Source organism: Parasteatoda tepidariorum, chromosome 7 (assembly GCF_043381705.1).
Source record: "Parasteatoda tepidariorum isolate YZ-2023 chromosome 7, CAS_Ptep_4.0, whole genome shotgun sequence".
Taxonomy (NCBI): domain Eukaryota; kingdom Metazoa; phylum Arthropoda; class Arachnida; order Araneae; family Theridiidae; genus Parasteatoda; species Parasteatoda tepidariorum.
In genome coordinates, this window is record NC_092210.1 from 38483169 (window position 1) to 38507715 (window position 24547).

The 24547-nt window shown below is 27.8% G+C and overlaps 2 protein-coding genes across 2 annotated transcripts in view; one reads left to right on the plus strand and one right to left on the minus strand.

The window, feature by feature from the left end:
• Nucleotides 1–177: 177 nt before the first annotated feature.
• On the minus strand, nucleotides 178–17677 carry LOC107455628 (eukaryotic translation initiation factor 2D). The gene is made up of 7 exons (XM_043055193.2): nucleotides 17459–17677; nucleotides 13840–14994; nucleotides 10594–10683; nucleotides 8460–8549; nucleotides 7565–7685; nucleotides 3170–3341; nucleotides 178–317 (listed from the first exon to the last, which is right to left on the minus strand). Exons 1-7 carry the CDS (start codon nucleotides 17512–17514, stop codon nucleotides 256–258), a joined length of 1746 nt encoding a protein of 581 aa, XP_042911127.1. The 5' UTR covers nucleotides 17515–17677; the 3' UTR covers nucleotides 178–255.
• A 163-nt stretch (nucleotides 17678–17840) lies between these two features.
• The window catches only part of LOC107455627 (Strabismus domain-containing protein Vang), a 14912-nt gene continuing 8205 nt past the window's right edge, over nucleotides 17841–24547 (plus strand). Inside the window, exons 1-2 of the mRNA XM_043055309.2 lie at nucleotides 17841–18264; nucleotides 20505–21788. Coding sequence (XP_042911243.1) covers nucleotides 20549–21788 — 1240 coding nt within the window. The 5' untranslated portion in view covers nucleotides 17841–18264; nucleotides 20505–20548. The remainder of the gene's footprint in view (nucleotides 18265–20504; nucleotides 21789–24547) is intronic.

Here is a 24547-nt window from a genome sequence, read left to right on the forward strand (position 1 = left end):
ATAATTTTGTGCTCTAATTACAAAAGCAATATGTAATTGTATAATACACACATTTTTTATTTTTAATACACATTTGCTGCTATGAATGAATGCTGCTAACATATGAAGCATTTGAAGAAAGAAAGAAAGAAAAAGGTAAAGACCATCAAATATAAATAATACAATATTCATGGAGTTTCTCAAATAAATATCTTTATTTATTATAAATAATAATTAAGCTTAGAATAATTATTTCTTTAAAAACAATAAAGAATGTCATTTTTTCTTAGGAACATTTTCTAGTCCTTGCAAATACTTTCTTGGGACTTTATATATATCTATGAAATAAGAACAAAAAACTATTAATCAGGCAGCCAGTTATAACAATTACAGCAGGATCACAGTTATTAAAAAAAACAAGTCCCTTCTTTTTACTAATGAAACTGAAAAAAAGAAGTTAAAATAACTGATAACAATTTATTTCCAGTGAATTTTGAATGACAAAATATATTATGAATTAAAATATATATTATTATCAAGAAAAAACAAAAGAAGTATAGCTGTGCTATTAACGAATCATTACTCCTGTATATACATCACTTCATCTACCAATCAAAATTAAATGAATCAAATATGTTAAAGAAATCTGGCAGGTGCAACTTTATCACTCAACTTGATAAACACGAGAAAAGTAGATCATTATGAATAACTGTTTTCAATACAGGATTTTGATATACATTAATTCTAAATTCTTTTTATTCATTATTTTTTAAAAGCTTTTTAACCTTAAGTAGCTTTCAAATCTAGGTCTTCTCAGGAGTTTTAACATCACTTTTACTTTACATGTTTCGCTTGGTGCATAATGAACCGGTCGGTTTTTTATGAATTATTTATTCATTTTTTTTATACGTTGAGCCTATGCATTTTTGATAACCAGGATTCTGCTGCAGTTAAAAAACCTGTAATTATTTATCAACAAACATATAGACTTAGACAAGAGTAATATTCCTTAAGATTATAAATGGATTATCAAAGACACCTTCTCTCTTTTAATTTATAAGTTAATCAGAAAAAGTTATGAGAGTGATTTTGAAACAACTTTTCTTTGAAAGTTTTGATGCGGTAAAATATATTATTTTTTCAAACAAAAATGTTTTTGTTAAATGAAAATTTAAAAAAAAATGTGGTTTTCAAGATTCTGTTAACACAAAACAGTAGCATAATAAGGTAATTATTAAAACATTCTCATATGAACAAATTTCCGCTAGATAAAAAAAGCATAATGTTACTTTTCCCAAGGTAGATTGGCTAAATAGCTCTTATTTTTAAATTGCTCATATATTCGCAAAATGCAATAGAAACTCAATAACTATATGTTCAGAGCAAAGCAAATCTTTGCAAGATTGAATGAGTATTGTAGTAACAGTTTACCCATTTTCTGTTCCATTTACAATAAAAGGTTAATAAGACATTGTGAAAATAGTAAGAATAAATATTTGGGACCACTATTTTGGATAATTTAAATCTTCAAATAATCAACTTTTCATACTTAATACTTTTTAGAATTAAGAATCAAGATAATTATGTATCATATTCCTTTTTAGATGTGGATCCCATGAAGATTTAGTTAAACTATAAAACAGCAAATAAATTAAGGAAAAATAACAACTGTCATCATATTCCTTTATCATAATAAAATTAATCAATCAGTTTTCTTTATCATAATAAAATTAATCAATCAGTTTTCTTTATCATAATAAAATTAATCACTTTTTGTTACTTAAATGTTCAGTTCTTAGAAAATCAAAATGTTGACATATACAAACTAGTCAAAATTTCATTTGCAGCTCACAGAAAAAAGATAGTTCTTTGTAAGTGAAGTAATGCTTATTGTGTTTCCTATAAAGACGACCCCAAGTATAGATGTACAAAACTAATTCTCCTCTCCTTTTTATATAGTGTTTTTCAAGTTCTTTTGCCAGGTTAAATAAATAAAATAAAAACTACCTTACCGTTTAGTGTCTTTTACACGAAGCAGAGCAGTTACTTTAAACAATATATGCCATCTTGATGTAAAGATATAACAGGTTCTTAGAATGGACAAACAGATTAAATATTTTAAAAACTAGTTAACTTTTTTCAAAAATTGCCAATTTGGAGAGATTACTTTCATATAGAAGAAAATCATTAAAAGAAATGAACAATTCTCAATTTTTGCAAATTTTTTAAAGCTTAGACACTGCAGTATTGAAGTAACTCGTTAAATATTACAAAATTATATCACAAACAGCTTTGCATTTTCATAATTTTCATAGAAGGCACTGGCTTAAAATACCCTTTATGTCTCGACGGGACTTGTAAGTCCCACTTAATATAAAGTCAAATGAAATTAAAAGTCTTGCATGAATTCCAACGGGACTTTTAAGTTCTTTCATTTAAACCTTCTTCTAATGATCAGTAGATGGCAGCACTATATAAAACGATTTGTTCCGCGTGGATATGAGTGAACACTTTAGTCATGCGCTCAGTTTGAACTGCCATTTTGCTGGAAAATTACTGACGTACTTCCAAGCTTCGTAACAACAGAATATTTATTGGTAAGTACTTTATATTTTTTTGCCTATTCTTTATGAACTTTCTTGTAATTTTAATTCAAAACATAACCATCTAAGTAAAAATTTTCTAACATGACGTATTATTGTTCTTTTGGGACTTTGAAGTCCCGTTGGGTCATAAAAGTCCTGATAAAAATTGAATAATTTCTTTTTGAAGTGGATTTCTGTTATTTCTTGAAATGGATTTTTGTTATTGCATGTTATTATAATTTGCTTTTAAACACTTGAATATATTCAATTATTCTGAAGTATTGCATTTCTTAATGGTTTTTTGTTTTGTCATTGAGTATTTACAAATTTTTAGAGTTTCCCTCCCTTTTACAAAATTCTTTCGATTTCTATTTTTTAGAATANAAATTCCTACTTTACTATGACAAGTGAAATATTAATTTATTTCTTCCCTTACACCAAGAAAAAGTCTAATAATTAGAGAATTCAAGTAAAAACAGGTTAAAAAAAAACTGAATCAATAATAAAGCCACAGCTTTTATCAAGCTAAATATAAAAAAGCAAATGAATATATGAAAAGCTCAGGTAAGGTAAAACAAGTTCTGTAAGCAAGATCTAACACTTACCTAAAAAGAGTTTTTGAAGATAACGAACTTGATTTCCTTGAATAAGCACCAATGTTCCCTTAGCATTTTGTGTAGGAGTTATAGAAGTACTAGCTGCACATGCTACAGCAACATGTTGGGCAAGTAATTCTGGTTTTATACCATATATTTCCAAGTTCTGAATTAGAGTTACCTAAAAGTTAAATAATTATGTTAAAACATTATTATATCTTGACTAAAACTCTCTTATGAACATTTACCAAATAAGAATTTTCACAGCAATGTAGTTAAATAAAACAAATCTTTCCTTTAACATACTATTAAAACTAAATAGTTGCTTTGAATATTGCATATGAAAACAACTGCTAAATATTGATTATAGAGCTATTTTAGTAAGTGAACAAAACTTTATCAAATTCGGAAGCGCTTCGTAAATAATTAAGTTTTTAAATTTTAAATGTACTAATATAATGAAATTAAACCTATCAAGTGCTGTTGTAAATATAATATCAGATTTAGTAAATAATTTAGTAATTTTTCTTAAAATAAATAAAACACATAGATTATTTTTGGTTTGGAATTGCTAGGAATCATGGTTTAGTAGATTAAGAACCATAAAAAAAATTCAGTAATATTTAAAAAAAAAAATCTCCTTACAAAAAAATTAATGAGTTGAGGTGGTTTTGAGGTTGACAAATGTAAAAAAATACACTGGAGGTAGAAAATTAGACTTATGTTTTGCACCAAAAATAACCTGATCAATAAACCTAAATATCAGCCTTATTTATACATCATCAAATCAACTTCCTTTATAGCTCAGTAACACTTTTAGTTGAAATCGGGGGAAATTATTGACATCTCAAATATACTTATTTGCTTACAGTGCAGAAAAAATAACATATATACCTTAAAAACAAACTCTCTATGCTGGTTGTTCTACGGTAGATTTCTATCAACCTCAAAACATCCTAAAGTGTAAATAAAACAACTTCATACACCTTGATTATAAGCCTCGGGAGGTTTGCTTTTTAAGGTTGTTTTTAAAGTCAACTTCAAATAAACCTCAAATCAACCTTAACACCTCAAAAATACTTTAAATTTTTGTAAGGGCTTACACAAGTCTGGTGTTTAACAAGCATGGAAGAAAATCGAGTAAAAAAGGGAAAATTCAAAGACCTTTATCGACCTTGTGACATTCTGTGGATTGACAGTATTGAAAGCGTCAAATTGCTAATGTAACTCACCAAATTAAATTTTATTCACATCGGGGTTTATCTTTATCTACCTCTTGTAATAATTGTGTGGCACATTGCTAGATAACATATTCATTGGTTGCAACATCAAGACTTTTTAACAAGTTGTAATTTGCATTTCTTAAAATTTTTAGTAAATTGTCAGCAGTTTGTTTTAATATAATTTTCAATAGCATTGAAAATATGCAAATTATGTATTGTAAATACCATGGACATTTGTAATAGTTCTCTTGCCGTTGCTTGTCTCGTGCGAGTAACATCACCTATCTTTGCCTTCTCGCTTCTACCTCTAATTTTTTTTTTATAAATAATTAAAAATAGTAAGTACAATAGAAAAAGTCTTTTTCAAACATAACAGTGAGCTACAATAAGTACAAAAAATTACTACTGATTAAATCTATCATGACTTCCATCGTAAAACAACATTTTCTGTAACTTTTCAGCATTTGTTGAAAGGTATTATGGTTCACATGATATAAAACTCTGCATGGTATTGCAATATTAAGATTTAATGTCATTGTTGAAAATATTTAAAATGAAAATCAGTGAATTGTGAACAAATTATGGTTAATGAATTATGAACTACCAAGGTACTTTTAAATTATATAAAGAATTTTTTTAACAACACATTATTTACATTATACTGAACATTAACAACATTTGACTAATTGTATAAAACAACTCTACTAAGTTAGTCCTTATGTGATATGTTCATTTTTTAAAAATCATTTTTAATGTCAAAATTCCCTTTTTTGCAAAACTTAATTTTCAAAACAAATTTATAAATAATATATAAAACTTTATAATTTTTATTATTATTATTTTTTTTAATCTTCTGAACACACAGCTTCAGCTGAACACACAGTCACAGCTTATTCATTACTTTATACTGCAAGGTTTTCTGATCAAAAAACTTATTTTCCTCTGTGCAATCAATGTTTATTAAAGAAATTCAAATACAACTTTATCCTGAGGCTCAATGCTTCAATGGTTTAAGTTAATAGCATTTAATATGCATACGTTAAAGCATATTTATGAAACTGTTAAACCATATTTATGAAATGTTTTTAAAAAATTTGCAAATGCAAAATTTTTTTATACTGAGGAACTTTTAAACCTTAAACATGGGGAGATATCAGAAATTCAAAAGATGGTGGAAAAACAAAGGAGTCAGCCAAAAAAATATTAAGAGAAAGTATAATAGTTTCATATTGAACTATTTTTTTAATATTTATAAAAAATATTTTGTTGTTGTTGTGTTGTTTCTAATGCCACTTGCCACACGGGCAAGCTTGCTTGATGAAACCGAGCAAACTTAAGACAGAGTGTGTGCTTCTTGTTTTTCAGTGGCGCCATCCTATGGCTAAGAATTTGACTTCAGCTACACACACGTCACAGCCCGTTTTATATGGCGGACCAATTCACATATCCATTCATTCATCCACAGATCGTAATTTTGACCTGAATCAGAGAACGATCAATCTCCAATCCAGTACCCCCAGAGGTATTGATTTGTTATGGGAACATGAAGGACTTTTGCGACTCGACAGATTTAACGGGCCGACGGGGTCTTCGGCCGACGGGGTTCGAACCCACGAACTCTCAGACATGGGCCCAGCGCCCTACCGACTAGGCTATCCCGGCCCCCCCTCCCAAAAAACATAGATTTTAATTGGCTTAAAAAAAGGTTAAAACAGATTCTTACTATATAAAAAATTGATAAATGAACTTCTTCCTTTCTTAAAAAAGTTTCAAAATCAATTTATTTTCAACAGTAAAAAAAGAAAAAAAACAACAAACTTGTATTGAATGTTGAAAGAAAAAAAAAGAAGAAAAAAAAACACCTGTAAAAAATTTATATACTAGTTTTAAAACTAAACAAAGTAAAAAGTAAATAGCTATAACTTACAATAATGTTTTTACAAGGTTTTAAAACATATGAATGAAAAATAGATGTTAAAAATTTAAACTGTATCTATTGGATATATTAGAAATAATTTATTTCTAATTTACAATACTTATTTATAGTACTATATTACTACATAGATAAAACAATNTCATTTTATATTCAAATAAAATATGACTGAGTGGTGATTTTGTTAGAAATTCAGATATTTGGAACAGGATGAAATTGGGGGGAGGGAGATTCCATTTTAAAAATTAGATTTTTCAGACACCTAAATCCATGAATTTCCATGATTTTTTTAAAAAAATAGTTAAAATCATGACATTTCATGACAAATTTTGTTCAATACTGAAATTCATGACTTTCCATGATTTTTCATGACTTTTCAGGTGCGCGGATACCCTGTTTTAAACTTTAAACATGGGGAGATATCAGAAATTCAAAAGATGGTGCAAAAACAAAGGAGTCAGCCTAAAAAATAGTAAGAGAAAGTACAATAGTTTTATATTGAACTATTTTTTTAATATTTATAAAAAATATTTCAATTGGCTTAAAAAAAGGTTAAAACATATTCTTACTATAATAAAAATGGATAAATGAACTTCTTCCTTTCTTAAAATAGTTTCAAAATAAATTTATTTTTAACAGTAAAAAAAGAAAGAAAAAAACAACAAACTTGCATTGAATGTTTAAAAAAAAGAAGGAAAAAAAAAAGAAAAAACACCTGTAGAAATTGATAAACTGGTTTTAAAACAAAACAAGGTAAAAAGTAAATAGCTATAACTTACAATAATGTTTTTACAAGGTTTTAAAGCATATGAATGAAAAATAGATGTTAAAAATTTAAACTGTATCTATTGGATATATTAGAAATAATTTATTTCTAATTTACAATACTTATTTGTAGTACTATATTACTACATAGATATAACAATCTCAAAAAAAAAAGAAAAAAAAAAACAAACTAAAAGCTAATAATACTGATGGGCACAGATATTTTGATAAGCTTAAAGTACTATAACTATTTTTAAACAGTAACAAAAGAATTTAAAATATTGATAGACACACAATAAAAATTTGCAACACTTCATTGATAAGAATAACTATCAGAATTCAACATATAGGGTTGTTAAAATTCAAAACAAAAGTTAAATGAAAAAGAAATCATAAATTTTAATTTGCTCTAACAAACTACAAAAATATAAAGAGAAAAATATATGTAGAGTGAATAGAAAGATGTGTTAGACTACAATATACCTTTTTATTTCCAGTTCTTGTATCAACAGTTACTTTTATAGGTTCTAATTTCCCTTTTTTAATAATGGCTTCTTTGTCTTCAAATTCGATTTGATATGCATGGGTCATCCTCGAAGTTATTCTAAAAAGGGGGAAAAATGTATTAACATAATTTAATGAATTTTAAATTAACAATAACAACATTAAAATTGATAATAACAATATTAAAAAAATTTAATCTCATATTTTTTAAAAAAAAGTTAGTTTATAATTTTAAATTAAACAGAAAAAGTTAGTAAAATAAATCTCTGTAAGGCAACTATAAATCAAATACAGGTTTAAAATGGAAATATACTTGATGCTGACTTTATTAAACTTTAAAGAACTCTGAAAAAATATTTTAGGTCTTAGTAAAAAAAGTAAATTACTGTTAAATTCTTTAAAAAAAATATCCAACGTTTCCAAATGTTCATATTAACTCAATAATGCAAAAATTGTAAAATAATCTGGAAAAGTATGTATAAAAAAGGTATATATATATATATATATATATACATGTNAAAGCAAAATGAAAAGAAAAAAAATCTAAAATTATGTGAAATTTTAAAATAAGTAAATAAAACTTTTCTTTCAATTGTTACAATTAATAAAAAGAGTTTTTGAATACAAATAATACTTAGAGATACGAATAAAAAGGTATTAACAACAGAGAGCTCGAGTCATTAATAAAATAAATGGATGCTTAAAAAAATTGCGTACTTAAACAAAATATATATATATAAAAAAAAAATTTATGAATTTTCAGAAAAGTCCTTAAAAAGAGGTCCTAGCATTTAGATAAGCAGAATGAAAAACTAAAATAATCAAAGAAATTCACATAATTTTAACATAAATTAAGAAATTTATTTATAATTACGCATCAAAAAGTTCATCCCATAGCATTGTTGTTCTATTTTCTCCTCTTTTTGAAACACAATCACATAAAATCGGATTAAGAACAACTTCCCTAAAATAAATACGTATTAGAAATGCAGAAAGCATCATTAAATTAGGAGTAGCTAATCAAAAGTAGTTTTTTTACACAACAATGATATAATATAAATAAACATATCACTTACAATATTTAACATAATGAATTTGATAATATTTTGTGCATCTTAAATTAAGAATCATACAATATAATTTGTTTTGAAAAACGGCAATATTATTGATATATTTACTAAAACAAACAATCTACATAAATGCATGTTCATCGCTAAATTGTTTTATCACAATATTGCTAGGTAAATAGTGCTGCTAGGATAAAATAATCATAATTGAATAAAATGTTAACAAATTAAATCTTTCATAAGCGTTAGTTTATTAAAACCTAAATAATTTTTATCTCTAATTTTCTAAGTGAAAATAATAGTATGTTGTGCTGCAAAAACACAACAAAGAAAGAATAACAGAGGAAAAAGTCTCAATGTAAATACAGTACAGAACCCGTTATCCGGAAATCAGAAAGCCGGAATGTTGTTGTTGTTGTTGTTAATTTACGTCGCACTAGAGCTGCACAATGGGCTATTGGCGACGAGAAAGCCGGAATGAAATTCGATAAATTTTCCCGCCATTTTTTGAAGAAAAAAAAATTTTTTTTCCTCATAAGATTTTTCTTTCTTTTTTGAAAGATCATTATGGACCTTACCATCATTATGGAAATAATCATTAGTGTATTACTTCATCGTTTTTCCTTCCTTTTAAGATTATTTCCAAATATGTTTCTTAAATGGGTTTAACAATTAAAAAAAAACGGCTTTTTGTAGCGATTCAGAAAACCAGAAAAATCAGTTATCCAGAATAGCGATGGTCCCGATCGTTCCGGATAATCAGTTCCCTACTGTATACATATTTANTAATCATTAGTGTATTACTTCATCGTTTTTTCTTCTTTTTAAGATTATTTCCAAATATTTTTTTTAAATGGGCTTAATTAAAAAAAACAGCTTTTTGTAGTGATTCAGAAAACCGGAAAAATCAGTTATCCGGAATAGCGATGGTCCCGATCGTTCCGGATAATCGGTTCCCTACTGTATACATATATATATTTTTACAGTAAGGGCAATATTTTTGCTTCTTGTTTACTTCCCTATTGCAAGTTAAGTTTTTTTTTAAATAAGACATGAGAAATTGAAAGTAAACATCAAATTTAAACTTTTTTTCCTATTTGTTATATTATAGGACATTTTCTTACTAAGTACACTTTATTTGCATTAATATAAACTACAATTTTGTTACGACAATATGTCATTTTAAGGATGGAACAAAAAATGAAATTATTTTGATACTTTCTTCCATTTAGTTATAGGACAGGTGTGGCATGATAATTGCTGATTAAGCATACTATTTTTATCAAGTTTGGTGAGTTAAGGACCATAAAAGAAAAACACTACTACATATGAAAGAGAAAGGAATACTTATTCTGTAAAATTGAAGATTACACACAAAAACTATTTTCCGACATTAAATGTTGTAACTTCATAGCTTATAAAGATATAACATAATTTTAATTTGCAAGAAGATGAGTAAAACAAAAGTTTGTTGGTGTTTTTGAATATTGTTTATGATTTGTGCTGGATTGATAACTTCTTTTATTTTCACACGATACAATCGCAAATTTACCAGAAAATAAATTCAACTGTACAAATGAGTATGTAAATTTGTGTTTATAGTACGATTAATTAAATGATACACCATATCTTTTACGAGTTTTATTGTTTAGCATACCACCATTATGTAATGTGAAAATTAAATTTTAAAATTTTACAAGCTGTAAATTACATAAAAAGTTATTGAGCCCAATGATATCAAATCTATACAAAGAAGCTGTAATTGAACATACATGTTTTTAGCCAAACAAAATTTTAAATATAGTAGAAATTGTAGAATAAAGTAGAAAAAATATAGTACATGTTTTTACTTACTAGGCAATTAATAAATTAACTTAGAAAAAGTTTTTTTTAGACCATTTATTTTATAAAATATAATTAAAAAAAAAAAACTCTTTCTACTTAGGATTGTGTTCATTTTGAAGAGAGTTTTCCTTGACGAATTTCTTCATAACATCTCGTATAGTAATAGCCGTCACTGTGTCTCCTTTTCTAAGTACAAAAAATTCAAAACATTTTGTTATTATTCTTTAATTTGTTTAACTTTTATTTGTTTTTCATAAAATCATAATTGCTTTATTGAGCATTTCAAATCAATAAATAAATAAACAATTTCAGGAAAAAAAGTATAAATAAGCTAAAGGCAAAATCAATTTTTAGTCTAAGAATATTTGAGTTACAAATCAATTCACAAATAAAATAGAAAAATTAAATCAAGGAATGATTTTAAAGTCAAAATGAGAATATAATAAACATTCAACAAAATTTATAATTTAGTTCAAATTTAAATTTTTCATTTGTGTATGATATTGATTTTGTAAATCAGCATTAAGAATCTCTAATTCCTGTTAATTATTGCTTTAAAAACAAAGTCTGCATCACTTTATTAATCAGAAAGATACACAAATTGTTCTGATAATTTGATAATCTGATTCTTAATTTAAGAATAGTTCAGTTGCAAATCAAATTGAAAAATTAAATTAAGGAATGATTTCAAAATCATAAATGAGAATATAATGAACATTCAATAAAATGCATATTTTGTCTCAAATTCAAAGTCTTCATTTGCTGACAATGTTTACTTCATAAAATAGTTTTAAAAATTTGTAATTTCTGCTAATTATCGCTTTTTTTCTAAGCAAAGTCTGTATCCGTTAGGTATTTATTAATCCGAAACATACCCTAATTGTTTAAATAATTTTCTATTGAATTTGTTTTAATAAGCATTTATATTAATGAATGCAAACTGCAGTTTTATTATTGTGTTAAACAAATCCAAATGTTAATTAGTTTTAATCTAATAACCAAAAAACGCATACATTAAGATTGATTGTGGGACAAACTTTCAACATTATTAATTAACTATTATAAATTAATACATATATAATAGTAATAAATTATAAATTAATATATATATATAATTAAAGTGTTGAAATTGGACACAAAAATAAACTTTCTCTGAATAAAATTTGTTTACCCTAGATTTAAATGAAATCAATTGAAGTTTCAGTGAAAAAAATTCAAAACAAGAATTTTTTAAGTTTTTATTTTTCAGAGGCTTTAATGGATTTCATTCATGTGTCGATTTAAGCCGTTTATTATTATACTGATTAAGAAATTGAAAAAAATATTTAAGAATTAAATTAGTTTTTGCATGAAAGCATCTTTGATACCAATTAGTCTAAAAAATTTATCAACATAATTGATCATATGTCAATTTCATACATTTATAATTATACTGATTTAAGAAATTGAAAAAAATATTTAAGAATTATATATTAGTTTTTGCATGAAAGTCTAGCGTTATATAAAAAATTATAAATTTTGCACAAAAATTTAAAATTTGAATTCGATTTAGTGCAAAATGATATTGTGAAATACCTAATTTTCCATTAAAAAAACACATATATGTATTATACTTATAGCCTATATTAACAAGCGTTTAACAGATATTAATCATATATTAAAAAAACTATAACTAATATAGTTAATTATTTGTATTTTATACCTTATTTGATAAGGCGTAAAAAGCTCTTTTACTTGTGCAGTTATAACATAAAGTTCCGTAACTAGAGGAAATTTATATGATGTCTGGACACCTTCAGAGGAAGCTTCTGCTAGTCGTTCTTTTTCTTCCTTTAAGTGCTTTTTGAAAATAGGATGTAGACGAANATTATTATTTTTTTTTTTTTAAGTTTAGAATATTTTTTAACCTATCAACAATCTTTCTAAATTTAGAAGAATAAATAATATCCGCTACATCTGAAGACCATATTTAATTTACAACCTTCTTTAGCAGTTTTCTTATAGTAGCCATACATACATGTATTGCGATACAGTCAAAGCTACATACCCTGCCCTCTTCAACTGAAAATTATTTTCCAAGAATGCCAGCTTTATTTTGACAGTCCACAATGGTTGAAATGTGGAAGGAGTTTATGAATAGATAAGTGCTGAAGTTCTACAATTGAGGGATGGGTAGTTGTCATTGATGGTTAATGATTAGTGATTACAGTGCTTGGAATCTTAAATCTTGGAATGAAATTCTTAACAGAAAAACAAACTAAACTGAAGTTTCTGAAGCAGTAGATCTTTCGGATGAAGATGATGAAATTGTTGCTGAAATTTTGAATGAAAATCGGAACTCGACAGACGAAGAGGAAGAAGTAGGTGATCAAGTTCAAGATATTGGACTTCTCATATAGAAGCATGCAATTCATTAGATTTTGCAATGAACAGGCTAGAATGTCAACATGATGTTGATCCAGTTCAGTTTATTTATTTAAAAAGATTAAGGGATATGCCTGCTCAAAGAAGAGCATCTTCTTAGAAACAAAAGTCTTTGTTGGATTTCTTTTGCAATGAAAAATAAAGAAAAATGTGGTAAAATTAGTAATTGACAAAAAAATTCTAAAAAGCTGAAATATGATACAAATAGCTCAAAATGAAAAAAAAAAGTTTAAAAAAATAAATAAAAAATATTTAAAAATTGGAAAAAAAAAACTTTTAAACACGCCAGAGCTATTTTAGATAGTACTGCCAGTCCTAAGCCTACAAAAAGTTCAAAGGGCATAAACAATAATCTTTTACACTAGATTTTAAACAACTTTCCAATTATCCGAACCATATTCGGTCCCGAGCAGTTCGGATAATCGGCGCTCTACTGTATATATAATTAAAGTGTTGAAATTGGACACAAAAATAATATTTCTCAGAATAAAATTTGTTTATCCTAGATTTAAATGAAATCAATTCAAGTTTCAGAGAAAAAAAATTCAAAATAAAAATTTTTACTTTTTTATTTTTCAGAGACTTTAAACTAATAAATAATGGATTTCATTCATGTGTCGATTTCAGCCGTTTATTATTACATATACTGTTTAAGAAATTGAAAAAAATATTTAAGAATTATATTAGTTTTTGCATGAAAGTCTAGAGTTACATAAAAAATTATAAATTTTACACAAAAATTTAAATTTTGAATTCGATTTTTGAGCAAAATGATATTGTGAAATACCTAATTTTCTATTAAAAAAAACAACACATATATGTATTATACTTATAGCCTATATTAACAAGTATTTAACAGATATTAATCATACATTAAAAAAACTATAACTAATATAGTTAATTACTTGGATTTTATACCTTATTTGATAAGGCGTAAAAAGCTCTTTTACTTGTGCAGTTATAACATAAAGTTCTGTAACTAGAGGAAATTTATATGATGTCTGGACACCTTCAGAGGAAGCTTCTGCCAGTCGTTCTTTTTCTTCCTTTAAGTGCTTTTTGAAAATAGGATGTAGACGAAATGAAGTAACAATTTCACGATCCATATTGATAGAAATAATGCTTTCAACACCTTTGGTTAGTTCTTTGATTTCTATAACACCTTCTGTCTGCATTTTCTTTAAAAAAACAGAAAACTTTTTATAAGTTGTTTTCTTAATATCTAAAGTTAACGAGGACGGGCATGATTTTAAAACATGTGCCCCATAGAACGTACTAGTCAAAACTGGAAGATTAATTTTCTTTCCAGAAACTTTAACAACAGCCAAGAAACAATTAAGAAGTATTTCATCCATTGAATAATCAGGAATATCTTCTTCTGCCCTACTTTCTTTATTAAGATTTAATTCATTCATTTCATTTGTAACCTTATTCTCACTGCAATTACTTAATATTTCCATTGAAGATGAATCATCTGTTTTTTTGTCAGGAGAAGCATCATTTTGACTTTTGGATGAATCATCTTCTGTATCACTAGGAACCTCTGCAGGCTCTAATAGTAAAGGCATTTCTTGATGCTCACCAGATAAATGTAACAAATCACCATAAAAATGAACTATAGACATAGCTTTTCCTTTTACCCCATCTATACATAGCTCTTCTACAGACATCATAGCAGTACCAACAGCAAAAGCTGCCTTATTGCCTATTACTTTTACAGCACAAACATCTTTTGTTTTTAAATTATTCATTTCTTTAATTGTTGAATCACTTACAACAACTCCAGGAGCCATCAAGTCAGCACCATTAGCAATTTTTTCTGTCACTGGAGGAACCATAGTTATTGTTGGGAGTAGACTAGGATATTTCCAAAGTGTGTATAATGTAGGATAACATGTGTCCCAAATTTGAAAGAACACTGGATTTAAGCCTGAATAATAGATCATAGCAATAGTACCTGAATGTGTTAAAGCTTTCACCTGATTCATTTCACCTTTATTAGGGATCAACGCATTAAGATCTTCAGCAGGTATAGAAGGAAAATGATTTTCTACAAGACTTTTCAGCTTTCTCCTATTAGAAATAAGGTTGATAAGAATTAAATGTCTATATCAAAGACAATTTGCTAAATTTAATATAATTTTTTTGGTAACAGTTTTTTTAAAACCTTCACAGTTTAGAATAACAGTATAATTTTAATTAAAACATTTTAAGGAATTTTTTTAATTTTTAAAAAGGTTTAATTTGGGATCATTTGAAAATTATACATGCATATGTAACATAATTTTTAGATAGATCTAAACTTATCTTGCCTGATACTGTTTAAGACAAAATTTTGTAATTTGTAGTTAGAACTACTAAATAGTGCTAAAAGTTTTTAACTGATTAATACATGTGGCATAATAAGGTTTACCTTGCCCAGACTTGCCAACCTTACCAAAACACAAAGCAGCAGACATTTTCAAAAAACCACAGAGTAGCGTTAAATGAAAATTGAAAAATAAATATGTCGAGATTTAATTGAAAAGATTTAATTGAGGGGGAACAACACAGTAAAAGCCTGTGAAAAAGAAAGAATTTTGCGACAATGATAAAATTAATGCATTTTCTTTATCCTATTTTACATATTTTAATCTTCATTTTCTCATGTTCCGAACACAAAATTTAAAAACTTAGAGCTTCGACAAGATAATGTTTATAACTGTTTTATAAAATTTTCTATAACTTGCTGCATTCTTACATTGAAAAAAATTCATCCAAATTTGATTCTGTTACTTTTTTCAAACTATATGAATGTAGTTTTCGTTGCATGTAGGATTTGTAAAAGTATATATATTTTTTTACAAAATGGCAGCATTTTTTAAAAAAAGTAAAACATGACACAAAATAATTACATTTTTGTGGATTACTCAAAACCAGTCAGCCCAATTAAAAAATTCCTAAAAGCAACCAAAACTATATCTTTTGTGAACATTTTGCCAAAATTTTAAGCAATATATTGGTTAAAAATTGTACTACATAGTTAGAGATACAGAAAGAGAAAGTAAGAGAAACATTATTTTGAGTAAATTACATTCAAAGTTTTGTAATCAATACAGTCCAAATAATAAATGTAATTTTGTAATTAACTATAGTGCATTAATATCAGATCTTAAAAATGCTCATTCTCCATTGTTTTAACCAGTCTCGAGATCTTTATCCAGTCAATCTACTCTTTTGTGACGCCATTTGCTTATTAGAGTAAAAGCTGAAATTCTGCAGTCATCTTCGTTTTGAGCATATTTTTTTGGAAGATGACTTGTCACGGAGCTAGACATATAATGCAGTGCCTTTTACATTTTAACACAAATCTATTTAATATTTTGGTACAATATTCCTAAAAGAAAAAACTATAAAAAAATGCTGTAATCTTTTCAAATTTTTTTGTTTGAAAATTTAACTGTTTTGCACATGTATGTCTTGAATATATATATTAAACTGTGTTGAACTAAAAATATAGTTAATACTCATAATAACATTTAACTCGTAAGAATACAAATCAAAACAGAGTTAAAATCATCGAAAAATTCTTATTTAACAGAATTTAGAAGCAACATTCCACTTTTCTAAAAATATGTAACAAAATTTTTCTGGAAATAAAGAACTCTTATTTTGGTAACTAAATGCAAATTTCAGGTTCAAAAGTTCAGTTGTCGTAAACTCTTTGGTATTTGAATTTTAGAGCAGCATGTCTCAAAATCTTAAGTTGTCATTTAATGAGGATTTCTGCAAATTTACATCTTTATTATTAAGATATTTATATCCTGCTCTGTGGCAGGTCTGTCTATCTATATCCTGCTCTGTGTTTTGGTAACTTCTAGGCAGCGAGAAAGAAACTAAGGAGAGAGAAAAAATATCACAGAAAGGAACCAACTTATAAGGTATAACTCATAGCTATCTCTGGGTAAACCTCTATATCCTTTATTTAAAAAAAATATAGTAAGTTTAAGACCCTTTTGGCAACTTTAATGTTGCGACAAATCATGATATAGAAATGTCTTAATTCATTATATTTGTTTCAAGGAGAAATATTATAATTATTTGTACCAATTTTTGCAAATTACCTTTGCCAAAAGGTTTTATAAGGTGCAAAATATAATATATATATATACATACAAATATACAATATGGTTTGTCGGGAAGTGGTTACATGTTATAACAATTTAGTGATTTATTTTTTCTATGCTTCTCATAGGTCATTGCCGGCTGTGACAAAAATTTGGCAATTTTTGAGGCACAAACACCGATACGAAATTATTCCGCCTTTCTTCTTACAGTAATTCTGCTAAATGTAACAGAGAAGTAAACTTAGTTTAAATTATGTCTGCTTTTTTTTATTTGTCTTAAAGCTCAAAATATAGTTGTAGTACAACTTTTTTTAACAAGGCCAATCATTAAGGATGTATTAAAAATTTTTTTGTGTTATTTTGTTTCCTTTTACAAGGTTTATTTCATAGTGAAAAAATTTCATTATACGAAAACTTCGAAAGTAGTTAACCTGTCAGAGCCTTTAACTGTAGTACTTGTTTTGACTTTATAAGGTTTCCGAAACATCTTAAATAAAAATGTGGTACGTCAACCTCTTATTATTATATTAAATTCGATCTTTAATTAATATTGTATAGGAAAATTTATTATTTTCATTCCTAAGTCTATGCAAAACGTAAACAAATTAGACAACACATTGCGTAATGAACACAGTTACAGTTTATACTTTTTCTCTTAATATTTTGATATATATAATTTAGTTATTTTAAAATAACTAATTAACAGAGTTTTTTCATTATAAAATTGATTTATTCATTTAAATAAAATTATTTGATATCTGCATTGACTTTTGGAGATCGCTTATAAAAATTATTTGTTTTTGGTTTTGTTTTCGAAACTAAAATCATCGTTGTCAACTGTCAAATAATCAAAATTTGACAGAAAATGGGACTTAATATTTAAATATTATGAATTTGTCCTTGATAACTTAGTAATTTGCTCATTTGATCAGATCTGAACCAATCATCACAAAAATGCCATGAAAATGTAGACAATGTGCTAATTAATGAACTTGCCCGAGGATAACCTTTGCTCGCGCCATGACAGTCTTTGAAATTGTTTGTTTGCTTTCTTTCTGTTGACAGAATCCGTGAACTTGAAGTTTTTATGTGTTATTTGACAGTATGTATTATGTTCTATCTATACCTGTCTGGATTAAAGGGGCATTCATTGTCTAAATACCATATTGTATTTCCACGACCGCAAATGTGACAAGACGCCTGAAGATGAGTGAGAAATGCCGATGACAATTGTAATGTATGTTTCTGATTTTTGTGTGATAGAGCCTTACATTTTAATATGTTAAGTGATTTTTTTTGTTATTTAAAATTTTATAAAAATATTTATTTCTTAACAATACTTGCTAAAGTTGATTACCCTCCGGTCAAATTACATCTCATTAACGAATTCCGATATTGTTTGTTATATTCCCGTAAAAATTACTTGTATCACTGCATATGTGTTTAAATTATGTGAAATATTTATCAAACAACATTTTTTACCTTATTGTTATTCTAAGTTATATAACAATTTAATCGGTCAACGATATTCAGTAAAATTAATGACCCTCCAGCTGAATATTCGTAAGAATTGCATTCATCATGTTAGCGAAATAAAACACATTATTAATGAAACTCATTGTTCTTCCTGTACATGTTTTAGTTGGAAACAGCATTCATTGAATATTACAATCTATGAGGTTATGTATTGACATTTGAAATTTTGTTAAAATTTGTGCATTTATAACTGATTATTTAACTTGTGATTGAACAACAGAAAAAGAAAAAAAAGAATTATGCGCCCTTAGGTATAGCGTTATTTTTTAAAATATCGATTACTGAAATAATTTGATGTTTTATCATTGTCTACAATTTATAAGGACTATGTTCAATATATAATCCTCATTTTATGAAAAAACTCTTTAACTTTAATTATTAAATAATAAACTTTAAATGTGGCACCTATACTTTGTGATAAGAGTTGACTTGAACAGGTACTAGTATGGTAATATCCTCTTCACTTTGTTTTGAAATTTCTTCCCTTTTCATTTTGTTAAATAATAAACTTTAAATGTGGCACCTAAACATCTTTGTGATAAGAGTTGACTTGAACAAGTACCAGTATGGTAATACCCTCTTCACTTTGTTTTGAAATTTCTTCCCTCTTCATTTAGTTAAATAATAAACTTTAAATGTGGCACCTAAACATCTTTGTGATAAGAGTTGACTTGAACAGGTATCAGTATGGTAATACCCTCTTCATTTTGTTTTGAAATTTCGGGTCCTTTTTTACTAAGAAGATTCCTTTTTAAAATAATACAATTCATCTTTCTAAATTTACAAAAATTATAAAATTCTATTTCTATATAAAATTAAATAAATTTGCATTTAAAATGATTTCTTAATAATAAAGAAATTCGAGGAAATGTAGTCTCAGAGTTGGGAAAAGATACTATCTGTGACATTGACAGACAATAAATTTTCTCATTTACTCAGCTATGAATATGCACATTTATTAAGATTCCATATATTTATAGATAAAACAAAGCAAAAAAAAAGTTTTTGAAATGACAATTTTTTGTTATAACTGATCCAACATTTGACTGAAAGGAAAGTCGCATTGTAATTGGAGTCTTAGCATTATTTTCAATTTCTCCTATAAATTATCTGTGCATTGGGTATATGTCGATTCTTTGATTGCTTCATTAAATTATTATCTATTTAATTTGTTCTTAAATGAAAGTTATAGCCTTAATTTCTACTTGTAAATGCCCAATAATTTATTTGTGTATAAACGATATATACACTGTATATTTATTACTCTACTGTATCTTGATTACAATCATTTGATTGTTATTTTTTACCTTATTATTCAAAATATCCTATACCTGTTTTAAATGAAACTTTATTTATTTCTATAATATAAATATTTCTCAGATTTTCTTTTCATTGATTTCTTTTTAAAACTGCTCTGACAGTCTAACTGATATTGTTAAGATTAGATACTGATTGTTAGCTATTTGATTGCATGCCTGTTGAACTCCTAATTTTGACCCGCTATTGTCACTTTGTCAAACTAGTTTTCCCATTTTTCTGTGTATGGGAAAGTGTATTAAGGAAGAGTTATTTAGTATTTAATTATTTGCTTATTTTTGGAAAGTAACCGAAAAATATTTATCTCATTTTATTGTTGTGTAAAAGTTTAAATTTTAAAAAATTAATTAGATAAAGATTATTATAACCAACATACAGCATGTCTCTAATTTTTCATTGGTTTATTATTAATCTCACCCTTAACAATAAGAAGGGATTACACCCATCATATTGAAAACTTAATTAAAAAATTTCTTAATAAAAAAAGGAAGAAAAAAAAATCCACTCATATCTTCATACTGTTCTAATTCATTTATCATTAACTATCAGGAATATTTTTTATGTATTATGATTAATATTTCAGTTATGTAATAATTTTTTATTAACATTCTTTTTAATTTTTAGGTTCTTAAAGATGGTTGATTGAATACTACTGCATATTGACTGATATGTCTTTATGGACTGGAGATATCCATGTTGGCACAGGTATAAATCTGCCTCGCAAGCCCAACATGGAAACTGAATCTGTACGATCTTGCTACAGTGAACAATCTTCTCGATCTCGTCGTAGTAGAGCTCACAGTACTCATGGTAGCTCAAATCATCATAACTATCGAAATCGTTCTTCAAAGCATTCACATCGAACTCCCAAACTGGATCGCTCTCACAACTCAACATTAGGAAGCAAATGTAGCAATGGAACTGATAGAGGACATGAGGAAGTCATAGAGGTTCAGATACTATCTCAAGATGACAATTGGGGTGATAATACTACAGCAATTACTGGTAACACGAGTGATCATTCCGACTCAATGGACGATGTTTCAAAACTCAATGGAGATTATGAAACTAGCCTTAGCTTTTACTGTCACATGTGGGTTGGAACTGTTTTTACGACCCTCTTATCATTTTGTGCCTTTGCTTCTCCAATTGCGATGGTAATTTTACCCAAATTGGAGGCATTGGATTGGAAAGTCCAAAAGTGTGGACCAGAGTGTGATGGTCTTTTAATTAGTTTATCTTTTAAACTTTTAATACTACTATTTGGATCATGGGCTCTGTTTTTTAGGAGGCCAAAAGTCACCCTTCCTAGAATATTTATTTTCCGTGCAATTGTTTTAGCATTGATGATTGTTTTCACATTTGCTTATTGGCTTTTCTATGGTGTTCGCATTGTCGAAAAGCGCCACGATGATTACCACAGCATTGTGCTCTTTGCTGTATCGCTTGTAGATACTTTATTATTTATTCATTATCTGGCTGTTATTTTAATTGAAGTCAGACAACTCAGTGCTCAGTATTTTATTAAAGTTGTCCGATCACCAGATGGAGAAAGTCGATGTTATACTATTGGCCAACTGAGTATACAACGAGCTGCTGCCTTGATATTAGAATTTTATTATAGAGATTTTTCAATTTACAATCCATATTTAGAGACAATACCAACCAAGTCTCGTAAATCTGCTCCTGGGTTTAAGATGTATGACGTGGACAATGTGCCTAATAGTCCGATGAATTGTACAAATCGTAGTATCATGGGCAGTGACATTCATCGTAGAGACTCTAGTCATAATGAACGATTCTATGAGGAGCATGAATATGAACGTAGAGTGAGAAAACGAAAGGCACGTCTCATTTCGGCTGCGGAAGAATCATTTACACACATAAAGAGGCTACAAGATGAACAAGGTAAGTGTTGAAATAAAATAGTTAAAACTGGACTGCTAAAAATAATAAAATTAAATTTATGCCTTTAAATTTTTTATTTTTAAAAGTGTGTGAAATAGTTACTTAAACTTCTTACAAAAAAAATACTTTTTTACATTAATGGTAGAGCCAAGTCTTCTCACATATCGTAAGATGCTAGTGTCATTCTCTGATTTTAAGATATAAATTATAAAACTTACATATTCTTCTGATGTTTTTCTTTTAGCAAACTTTTCTTTTTTTGTAAGCTATTTTTAACTAAATCTTAAAGAAAGCTGTAAATAACTCATTCGGAAATAATGAATATTTTGAAGGTACTGCATTCCCGAAATAGAGCCTTATCAAAAGGTTTTAAAATCTTGACTACTACAGTGCCTAGCTTAGTCTAGCTTATTTAATATTAAATGTAAAACTTGGTCTTTATGTAGTTTCAAAATAATAAAAAGCTATGTTATTTATTTTCCATTCCATAATCAGGCCTGATTGTGCTTTGGAAAAAATCCGGATTTCCGGATTTTTCACTAACAGTGATCCTGAAGTTTCCGGAGATGGAAGGTCCAGACGTTTAAAAAAATCATTCATCACAGAAATTTTCGGAAATCAAATTTTCAAAGGTGGAACTTAAAAACACAGTTTATTTTATTTGTTTGTAAGGGAGAGCCAGAGAGATACTTTATAAGCTTATATTCATGATTAATATTCATTTTTTATCAGTTAATAGTTGTTATAATCATAAACTCAAGAAAGAAAGACATATGTAAATTTTAATTACTTCTCCAGGTCATCATAGGTATTTGTAAATGGTATAGGTATTAGACTGGTCCAAAAAAACTTTTTTTAAAAATGTGCAGGTCTTAACCCTGAATACTTGTACACGTGACAAAAGAAGCCCCCATGCAAAATTTCAACTCATTTGAAGTACATTTAGAGGTAGCTCAAAGACTTTGAAGTTTGGAATTTTGCATTTCATATAAATTAATGACACAAAAAAACATTTTTCCCATCAAAAACCATGAATTCTACAGTCATATATACATATTTCTTATTTATATCATAAAATACAAGGGAGCGAGCCAACACAATATCTATTAGTAAGCATATATGAAGAATATCCTAATAAAAAATCATACATTTTGAACAATTGTGGGTTTTTGTGTGTCCTTAAATTTCTTTCTGTGGGATTCCACAACTTGAAGTAAGAATTGTTTTTGTTCTACATCTTTAGTTATCAGTTCATTGTAGTCTATAATGAGCGCTACGCCCCTTTCTGCGCAATTATTTACTGTCTTTAAACATTTTTCTTTCTTTTCACCATCATGGTAAGAATCAAATTTCTTCCGTTCTAATGGGGACGAATGTAAGAAATCGCCTTGTATATTCCATGACTTAAATATCATCCAAGATTTTTCATTAACAAAATCATACAATGCTTTTTCATTAACATTTCCGATTTCTTTTTTCTTTAATCGTTTAGAAGCATTGGTTACATCTTCTGTGTGTTTATCTATTTTAAACAACTTATCAACCATTAAAACCTTATCTTCTGTGCTTACATGACAGCTGAATAGGCTGAGCATGACTAAGTCACCATTTAAGTACCACAGATGCCTCTTCAACCCATTGCTTGCAACTTTTGAGATTTCTTTGCATTCATTTTTCACCGAATTTAAATGTTTCAAGAATTCTAAGTCTATGAAAGGTGCATCAGCTGCGTTAGAGCACCGAAACCAGGCTTTCATGTACAAGTGTGTGCTAAAATCATTAAATCGTTTCAACCCTTTAGCTTCTTTTGGTGTAAGCTTGAACTGTTCACGAAACATGTATATTTTTAAACAGTAAATGACTTTGGCCATCCACCGTGCATGATGGAATGCTCCTGGTGCTGCAAAATGTACTCCACGTGGAGGCACCTGTCCAAGATAAATCAAAGTCAGTTCCAAAATCTCTCTGTAGTCATTTCTTGCCAATGATTTTGTTTCAAACGTAAGATTATGTTTGGCAAATTTAATAGCTTCTTCTTTTAATAGTTTCCAATTTTCTGAAGGTACTATTGTTTCTTCTGGACATTTGAAAGAAGATTTGTCTATAAAATTCCAGTGACTTTGGAATCTCTTAAACATGAGAACACAAGGTGCACTAGAATGTCCAAATACTGCAGAAAACACATCACCAATAATGATTTCATAAATATGATGCCCGCAAGCCAAACTGAGGAGCTGTTTTCCAACCTTCTGTTCCAATAATGTACATGCTCCTGTGTGAATACCAGTGTTACAAGATGTGGTGTCAAAGCACATGCCTTGAATTTTATCTATGATCTCCCAATCATTAAGTCTATCAAATACTGCTTTTGCAATTGCCTTGCCTGTACCAACTGGCAGTTTTGGCACACCAAGTAATTTCTCCACATCATTTCCTGTGACAAGAATAGGAAGGCGGTCAACTTCCTCCATTTCTCCAAAAATGCTAGCCATGAGTTTCCCATCCCAGTGGAAGACGAGCGGACCATCAGGTTTGAAGTTATGCTTCAAATCCTTCTCTAACTGGGCTCGAAATTTTGTTCTGTGTCTGCGAAGTGTACTTCGTGAAACAGTACTTTCACTTACATTTATTCCAACTGTTTGGGCTGTTGCTGCAATTAAAAATGTAGCACTGCGATCCGAGGTTTTTGTTCGATCCAATGCAGACATCAAATTAGGTGAAAGAAGCTTGCTTTTTTTCCCCTTTGCTGTCTTTTCTGA